The 9045-nt window shown below is 40.4% G+C and overlaps 2 protein-coding genes across 3 annotated transcripts; one reads left to right on the forward strand and one right to left on the reverse strand.

Annotated features, from left to right (window-relative positions):
* Window positions 1–2542: 2542 nt before the first annotated feature.
* Window positions 2543–6468, forward strand: LOC130740873 (uncharacterized). 2 transcript variants are annotated; one of them, XM_057593585.1, is made up of 6 exons: window positions 2543–2613; window positions 3128–3575; window positions 3657–4100; window positions 4348–4977; window positions 5163–5290; window positions 6132–6468. In XM_057593585.1, exons 2-6 carry the CDS (start codon window positions 3216–3218, stop codon window positions 6133–6135), a joined length of 1566 nt encoding a protein of 521 aa, XP_057449568.1. In that variant the 5' UTR covers window positions 2543–2613; window positions 3128–3215; the 3' UTR covers window positions 6136–6468. The 2 variants fall into 2 exon arrangements, with proteins under 2 accessions (XP_057449568.1, XP_057449569.1); XM_057593586.1 differs by having other exon boundaries at window positions 2597–2820.
* A 56-nt stretch (window positions 6469–6524) lies between these two features.
* Window positions 6525–9032, reverse strand: LOC130740874 (cytochrome P450 81E8-like). Its single transcript, XM_057593588.1, has 2 exons — window positions 7979–9032; window positions 6525–7306 (listed from the first exon to the last, which is right to left on the reverse strand). The coding sequence occupies exons 1-2, from the start codon at window positions 8876–8878 to the stop codon at window positions 6695–6697; spliced, it is 1512 nt and encodes a 503-aa protein (XP_057449571.1). The 5' UTR covers window positions 8879–9032; the 3' UTR covers window positions 6525–6694.
* Between the last annotated feature and the right edge of the window lie 13 nt (window positions 9033–9045).

The raw sequence follows: 9045 nt of genomic DNA on the forward strand, positions 1-9045 counted from the left end.
TCTGCAAATACGCTTTGCATTCGTTTAATTTCAAACCTTCTATATCCTTTCCTTCTCGAAAGAGGGAGAGAACTTTATCGGAGAGGGATTGATCATCAATATCACTGTCATCCGATTTAAACTCATCATCATCAACATCACGATCATCTGATTCAGACGCTTCATAGAAATCGCAATCGATGAATTCATCATCTTCTTCTTCGAGACTAGTGTCGTGATCTTCATCAGAGGAAAGAAAGACATCAAGTTCACTATCCTTTTGTTAAGAGGAAGAACTTGAAACTTAAGATGCCACCAGATGTTGATTGGCGGTGGAAAAGGATGAAAGCGGTGGTTGTAGAAAAGCTTGTCATGATGATCCGGTGACGGATGAATTTGTGGAAGTGGGGAAGTTTTACCTTGCCCCACGGTGGGCGCCAATGTTCCGGTATGGAACCGCAGACTAAGGCTAATCAATATCGAGAGCAAGCGAGAGTAAACAAAGCGAGTAAAAATGCGTGAAAATGATAGGATCCCCCACCGCTTGGGTGATATCTGATATTTATAGATTGAGTTTCGGTCCGCCCGGACCATGGGTTGCATGACCCATATTTACATTAGGCTGATAAGCCCAACTAATCAATAAGTCCATATCAGACCAACATGACAATAGCTTTTACCCTTGCACATTATATACAATCCAACTGACCAAGTGATCAACCATGCATACTCTTTAAACTTTAAAAGTAAGGAAGATACATTGATAATTTTACTTTTAAGCTTTGGATTATATGCAACTAACATTGTGATTGATTCTCTTTTGATATATAGGCATAATGTTTGGGTTGAGAACCATCCTCAAGGTTTGTTGCCCATTTTTCATGGTGATATACCCTCATTTGATTGGTGTTAATTAAAGCTTAACTCTAACCTAAAAAATGTATTAAAAAGGCATGCACTATTATTTATTTTACATTACAGTTTGACTTAAATTAAATATATTTGAGGTCTCTAACAATAATCAAATTGGATATTTGAAAATAACTTTCAAATTTTATATTGAGATTTTTTTTTTAAATCAAATTAAATATTTTTGCTAAATGTAATCAATTTTTGCATATAAAAAAGGTTATCAGTTTTGATTAGTTGGTTCATCCACGTGACGAACTTAGTCACTTAAAGTGACCACTTACCACTGAATTTAGATATCTACCTTGGTTTAGGCTCGTGTTTTGTCTGTTTATTTTGAGTCTTTGTTCTTCGCAGTGGTAATATGGTGTAGATGACTATCTTGCGTGAAATGCGTCTGTTTTTGACCAATTTGTTTGGGTGGAGGATGTTCGCCCGAATCTTATTCTCTTGTTATGGTGTTTGACTGTGAAAGCCCCAATTCCAACCCCAAATCCTCCTCCTCTCCTCCTTCTTTACCACCGCCTCCCTAAACCAAAAACCCTCAACCGGTCTCACCATATGACTACCATGGTTGTTAACCCTAACCCCATTTTCCCCCTCAGTTCTCATCCACCGTTCTTCTTCCCCACACCATCCAACCCAAGCCAAAAACCCAGAAATAGCAAAGAGTGAAGACAGAATCAGAAAAGAAGAAATGAAAGAGATGCGTGTAGAGATTCTGCGGAAACAAAAATTGAAAGGCAATTCGAGTTTCAGAAACGGAGACCCACCATCGTCCAAACCCAAAACCCCATTTGCTTGGTGGAGAATGCAGATCCTGGTTCCAGTACCAGTGAAAAACAGGTAGCACAACATTAAAATCAGCATGGAGGACAAATCCCCATCGAAGCCACGACGGTGGTGAGAGCGGTGAGGCTGTTGGAGAGGGAGAAATAAGCGGTGGAGAGAGAGAGAGAGCGATGCAGAGATGGTGGTGAGAGATCGATGGTAGAATGTTGGCTTTTCCCTCGCCGCTAGCACCTTCCTCTGGCGCTGAGATCCAACTACGGACCCATGTCGAGTCGAGGGCTTTCTTGGCCCATGCGGCGGCGGTCTCCGGGACGCGGAGGGTCGCCACTGTGCTTGAAGCAGCGAGGGCGTGGAGGCAGGGGAGGGCTTCGGAGATTCCGCCGTAGCCGGCGAAGCCCGCGATCTCGGCGAGAGTGGGGGAGAACGAGAGGAGGAAGAGGCCGCAGAGGGTCTCGCCAGAGCGGAGGCGGGACTTGAGGTTGAGAGGGGAGGCGGTGGAGGTTGCGGAGGAGATGGTGGTGAGGGAGCGAAGATCGATCTGTGAGATACTGATTTCACGTTCTGCATTTTGGCAGTAATTGTTTTTATTTATTTAATTTTCTGTTTTATTTACTTAGTGATGTGGCATCCCATGGGCAAATCTCTCAAATCCACGTCATTTAATTAGTGACACATAGGCTAACTCTGTTAGCAATTTAACAGTAAACTGACGGAGGGACCTAATTTTCACAAATTAAAACAAGTGGGATTAAAATCGCTCGTTTTAAACATTGGGAGTTAAATTGCACAACCATGATACATAAGGGACCGAAAGTGCAATTAAGCCTTTAAGATACTGATTAAATTATTTTTGTCTCAAGCTCGACAAATCTATCCAAGATACAAAAGCGCCAGAGAAAACACACTTACACGTTTCGCGCAGCCACAGTAAAGGTTAGTACGAATCTCCCTAAACCTTACTCCTTTCTTCCCCTACCCTCCCGCCGCACTCCGGCGTCGCCGTCGCACCGGCCTCCAGGGAACACCTGACAAGGTCGAGGTCCGCTCGCTACACGGCCTGTCGAGCCTTCGCGCTCACACGTCCCGGGTCGGCGGCGTTTCGCTGAAGTGGCAAATAGCTTCAATCTCTAACTTGTTGTAGTTAGTTCTGCATCTTTTACCCACAACCCTTAATTTCTTAGTTCTACTGCTACGAGTTTCACATGTTCATTTTTCTGATCATAATCTGGTATCTTGATACAATCTCCATGTTAATTTGCTGCTAACTTAGGTTTACAGTGAGGAGTTTCATTCAGCTTATTTTTTTGATTATTTTCATGTCTTATTCTACTGTGAATTCCCTAGCTCTTGAATAAATAAAATATCATTTGCTGGTAATTGTATTCTTTGATCTTGGCCCCTAGTCTCAAATCCATGCTACTAATTGTATTGTGGGGTTTATATGCAGCCGCAAACAAAGCGCAATCAAAAATACTCTACTATCATTTCATCAAACACTTGAAAGTTGAAAGGAATAGGCATTAGTAATATAGATAATGGGGAAGAAGAAATTCATTGACAAGAGAAATGCTGCTACTTTCCAACTTATTGCTCGTGACTCCTCGGACCCAGCATTCTCCACCTCGGACCGTGTCTTCGTCCGAGTTGACAACAATCCCCTTTCCAATGACTCTATTTTTGATGATGCCCCCGAGGACTGTGATGACAATGACAGCCTCAACGGGGATGAAGGTGCGTTGCCAGATGATGTGAGGAGGGAAATTCTAGAACTAGGGTTTCCGGATGATGGCTATAACTACTTGGATCATATGAGGGAAATTAAGAATACTGGTGGTGGTTCTGCTTTCTTTAACAACCCCAAGTTCAAGCTTCAACACGTTCCTCGTGATATTAAGGTGGTGCTGCTCTTCACTTTTCTATTAGATTTGTTTTGAAAGATCATGGATATTTATGAGTTTTTTTTCTTGGTGATTCAGGCGTATGATGCTTCGAGATTACAAATTTCAGAGGCGGATAAAGAGCCCGAGGAAAACACTATATACACTGTTGCAGCCAAGACTACCAGCATAAGGGTTCAGAAAGCAATTGATCCTGAAGTAGCTGCGCTGCTTGATGATACTGATTTGTCACGGTTTGGTTCTGATGTTGAAGATTTGGAGGAAGACTTTGTTGTACAAGCTAACCTTGATGAGGATGAAAATGATGAAGAGAAGGAGCCTATATGTAATGGTACAAAATTTGCTGAAGAATCTATGATAAGTAGAAGCGAAAACAATGCACAAGTATTGCAAGTTTCTGCTCATTCCAGAGTTATAGATGACTATGGATCTTTGGATGGGGTAACAAATAACGAAGCAGGAGAGGACTGTGCTGGTGACAAACCGAGAGCTCGTCGTTTGTTGGATGAACAATTTGATTTAGTGAGTTCAGCTATTTACATATTTCCAATCTAGTTTATTCACATTCTGTATTCTGGCTCTCTGGTGTTTGCTCATACTTTATTATTTGATGAAGTATGTTGAGCCTGTTTGTATTTTTTTTTATCCAAGGATGCTTTTGCCAAATTCCATCCTTTGTTGTCATTTCAACTGCAGATTAAACTTTATTGACTGATTCTGCACTTTTTTACTTTTAAGATTCTCATTCTCAGTATGTTTTCTGATGTAGCTGGAACGTCAAGAGTATGCAACCGATGATTACGGTGAAGATGATGATGATGATGGTGAACTTTATGGAAATTATCAAGCTGAAGATGAGTTCCTTGCTGAGAAGCTCAAAGCCTCTCTTAACAACCACACGATGGACAGCCTAGAACCTGATGACGACACTTACAAGGTTCCTGCAGATTTATTGAAGAAAAATGAGGCCCCAAATAGCGAGGAGCAAGAGGACTTTGCTGCTGATTTGATTCGCCGTACTAAGGAATATGGTGAGGGGTATGAAGTTGAAGATGAAGATAAGGATGTTATACTTGTCCAAGAAAGTAGTGATGAATCAGAAGTTTGGGATTGTGAGACTATTGTTTCAACGTACTCAAATCTAGATAACCACCCTGGGAAGATTGAAGCTCCTGGTGTAGCTAGGAAAAAGAAATTGGCTGAAACTATGTCTGCAGCCTTGAGTTCCTCTAGTCCAATAATTTCCCTGAGGGGAAAAGAGAAACTCCCTGTAGACTTCTTGCCTGGGGCTAAAAAACCTGCTACTGAAAAGGTTAAAGGCCCGAGCAATGCAAGTACTGAGCAGTACAAGAGAAAACAACATGGCCTAGAGTCAAAGGAGGAGAAGAAAGAACGAAAGGTGTCTGTATTACTTGCTCTGCTTATCCTACTAGAGTCCAGATACTTCCTTTTATGCATGCAGTAATTATTAACTTTAAGTGAAAACATAGCAGCTGTTATTACCTTAAGAAAAACACCTATGTTTATGTTCGGCTTTTGTACGTCGAACACTTCTGTGACAGGACTAGTTCTGTTGTTTTGTAGGCTGCTGTGAAGGAGGAAAGGCGTGAGGCACGACGCGTTAAAAAAGAAATGAAAGAGCTTTATAAGGGTGAAGCACATCGCGCACAAAGAGCTGCTGCTGTATCTGGTCCTTCTTCCATTCATCTCATGTAAGATTTCAAATTTTAAAATTTTGCTTCTCACTTTACATCATCAATATGATTGGGTAAGAGCCACGTTTTCTGCTTTGAGGAAGAAAATAATGTCCCAGAGCTGCTTAAATGATATTCTATCCATAGTTATCATCCCAGATCATGATACGGAGTGGATGGAAATCAAAGTCAGTTTGAGTGTATCTTTGTTTAAACAGCAACCCAAAATCATGAAAATACCAACATAAAGGATTCAGTGACTTAGAAAATGACAAGCAGCGTCTAGAAAATGACAAACAGTATCCAATGCAATCAAATTCATTTTTTTGTTACTACATACTTATTATTAGATATTTTTAAATCTTAAGAGTGCCAAAGTCTAACAAATTCAAGTGTTATGATGGTTGGCTTTAGATGTTCAAGTCCAGAGACGTTTTACAATGCCTTGACGCATTTAAATTTATGTCAAATTATTTGGTTGTTTTGGATTGTGCTTTAGCCATATGGCAACTTACATTGCAATTTAACATGTCTAGATGATTTCATATATATATATATGGTATTATTGTCACCAGGAGCATAAATCTACTGTCTACATTTATGCATGTAAATTGACATGTGATGCTCTTAGTGCTCACGTGATGAAGTTGACTAATAGTGATGGTTACATTAGGTTTTGAAGCGTAAACTTTCCCCAATTCTACCATGAATGGGAATATTTTTTTGAATTTCAACTAATACCCTGAAATGGTGGATTATTTTGTCTCGAGCTCTCACTTTTAATGAGATGGTCATAATGCTGTGGCTTAATGATTTTGTGAGTGTTAACTTAGTTCTCCTTTTCCTGATTTCTTTATAGGTAAGTTAACAAATACAAGTACCAGCTCTTTGCTATGGGGAAGCTTGTGAGGTTCTAGGATATTTTCATACATCATTACAAAATTTTGCCACAAGAGTACTTCAGTGTTAACATCGCTGTTCTGGGTTTTTGGTCCAAAGCAAGACGGTACTCGAGTTTGAGTTAAGGTAAAGCAAAATTCGGTACTTTGTTTTGGCAGAGTGAGTATTTGGCTTTTGATTTGTAGAACTAAGTCCGGCAGCCGTGTCCTTTGTTTTGGCCTTAATTATAGACAAAGATATGTACTAATAACTTATTTTATATTTCCGGTAGTTTTAGTTGTGGTTTACTGAAGAAAGGCTAGCAATTTTTCTTTTATGCATTCATATTAACCAAATTGGAATAGAAAGTTGATGATGAGAAATTGAGAATTTTTTTGAGATAGATAATTGATAATGAGAATCAAACTGAACTGTGGACTAGTGATCCTGCACTTATTTTAGCACAAATATTTATTTATTCTACGTACATGCTTTCATAGCTACTTCAAGATGATTATACCTTCTGCATGCCTTCAACAGTTATCACAAAATATCCTTATTTCCCAGCTGTTGACGCATCTTACACATGGCTTCTAATGAAACCTTTTTTGGCACTGTGGCCCCTTTTGCTTCAGTCATATCAATTTCTTTCTCACTTGTTCTCTTCCACTCAAAACATTGAATCAATAAGGCAAGAGTTAATCCCACCGTGCGTTGACCCAAGTTTGTTCCAGGACAAGCCCTTCTCCCTAACCCAAATGTCATTAACTTGTTTGTTTCACCTTCTTTCTCAAACCTCTCTGGCTTAAAACAAGTAGGATCACTCCACAACTTGGGATCTGTATTAATGGCCCAAGCATTGACCAACACAATTGTGTTTCGTGGGATGTTGTATTCCCCTATGGTGCAATCTTCAGAAGACACATGAGGTAGCAACAACGGAGCAGCAGGGTGCAAGCGAAGTGTCTCATAGACAATGTTTTGAAGGTAGGGAAGTTGTGAAATATCAGCTTCATCTACTAAGCGATGATCTTGTCCTATGTATGTGTCCAATTCATGTTTTTCCTTTTTCAATACTTCTTGATTGTTTAATAAATTAGACATTGCCCATTCTAAAGTTATAGCTGATGTGTCTGTTCCAGCAAGCAGCATAACCTGAAATGTAGGACAGAATATCAACACTACCGAACTCAAACCTATTTGATAAAAATAAAAAAAACCTTACAATCATATGTAATTTCTCCACGTTTTACTCATGCATTCTAAATATTATGAGTTTGCCTTTATTGATAGATAGTTAGTCTTACACACCATTGCAAAGTTTTATAGCTTTGTGATAGAATTTCCTTTTAAGCTTGGGTGGTATTTTCGATCACGTGTCATAGCAGAAGCATTTCTCCATTTCATTTATAGCCTACTTAATTTAGATCCTATAATTGACATCTCTCTTTTTTGTCCTTTCGTAAAATGGACCCAAGGCTTGAGAGTATTTCTAAAACTTTATTCTAAAATTGTATATCTCTTATTTTGACCTCTAAATTAGGTTTTGCCTTTTTTTGTTGCTAAACTTGCATTACGTATTCAATTATACTTTCTGTTAAGTGAAACTCACGTATCCTTTAGAGTTTGTTCACATCAACCACTCTCATTTATTTCTTCTTTCCACTATCCAACTAACACCTCTTAGATATCTTCCATTATTTTGGGAAAAATCTAATTCATAACACATGTTAATTAAAATAATAATTAACTACAACTAAAATGATTTTACTCAAGCGATAAGATGGAAGAGAAAGTTAAATAATATGAATCAATAAAATCTCTTACCAGAACAAGTCCTTTGATGATTTGATCCGTGTAGTACTCAGGCTGTGATTGTTGTTGGGTGAGGAGATGGTCTATCATGGTGGTAGCATTGCCACACTTCTTCGTCCCATCACGATGCTCATCAATGAGTCCCTGTAAGAACGCATCAGTTCTCTTACCTAACCTCTTCAACCTCTTCACCAGCCCATCAAAATCAAACCACCTCAACAAACCAATGAAATCTCCAGGGTTGTTAGCCCCTCCCAACATAACAATCTCCTTGATAATTTCCCTGAATACCCTCGCTTCCTCCGCTTCACTCACGTCACAGTCCTCACCGTAGTACCTCTTCCCGGAAACCATCCTCATCACCGTGTTAAACGTCATTTCAGAGAACAACAATCTCAGCTCCACCTTCACATAACCACCGTCACCGCACGTGCTGTCACGTGCGAGCTTCTGCATCATTCTCATCACTTCGTCTCTTCGAAGCTCCGTGAACGTGTTGAGGCGGTGCGAGGAGAGGACTTCGAGGGATAAGATGCGGCGGAGGTTGCGCCAGTGGTCGCCGTACGAGGAGTTCAAGACGGTGGTGTTGTTGTAACTGATGTACTTGCCGAGGAGGAAAGAAGGCCGGTTTGCGAGGACTATGTCGTTTCTGGTGAAGCATTCTTGCGCGGCGGAGGAGGATGAGACGACGACGACGAGGCGGGAGCCAAAGCGGAGAGAGAAGATTTGGCCGTAGGTTTGGGAGAGGGTGTGGAAAGTGCGGTGGAAGGGTTGTTGGAGCTGGTGGAGGTTTCCGATTATGGGGAGACAGGGTGGGCCTGGGGGGAGGTTGTGGAGTCTTCTTGTGCGGAAAAATGTGAGTAGTAAAAGAAAGAAAGAGATGAGAGGGACGATGAGGAAGAAGGGGGCCATGGTTATGGTTGAGACTTGAGAGTTGAAGCTAAATTGATATGTATCTAGCGAGAGAGAGATATATAGATGAACGATGAGGTTACTTAATCACACATGTTCATTGTAATGTGGAGTGTCAATTCGATTCTTTTGATGGTGTTACTCTTGTGAATTATACTTCTTGGGCT

The sequence above is a fragment of the Lotus japonicus genome, chromosome 2 (assembly GCF_012489685.1).
Source record: "Lotus japonicus ecotype B-129 chromosome 2, LjGifu_v1.2".
NCBI lineage: Eukaryota > Viridiplantae > Streptophyta > Magnoliopsida > Fabales > Fabaceae > Lotus > Lotus japonicus.

Coding starts and splice junctions, on each gene's coding strand:
- LOC130740873 (XM_057593585.1), top strand. CDS start 3,216: ATGGGGAAGAAGAAATTCATTGACAAGAGAAATGCTGCTACTTTCCAA. Junction 3,576..3,656: donor ACGTTCCTCGTGATATTAAG/GTGGTGCTGCTC, acceptor TTGGTGATTCAG/GCGTATGATGCTTCGAGATT. Junction 4,978..5,162: donor AGGAGAAGAAAGAACGAAAG/GTGTCTGTATTA, acceptor GTTGTTTTGTAG/GCTGCTGTGAAGGAGGAAAG.
- LOC130740874 (XM_057593588.1), bottom strand. CDS start 8,878: ATGGCCCCCTTCTTCCTCATCGTCCCTCTCATCTCTTTCTTTCTTTTA. Junction 7,307..7,978: donor TCATCAAAGGACTTGTTCTG/GTAAGAGATTTT, acceptor CCTACATTTCAG/GTTATGCTGCTTGCTGGAAC.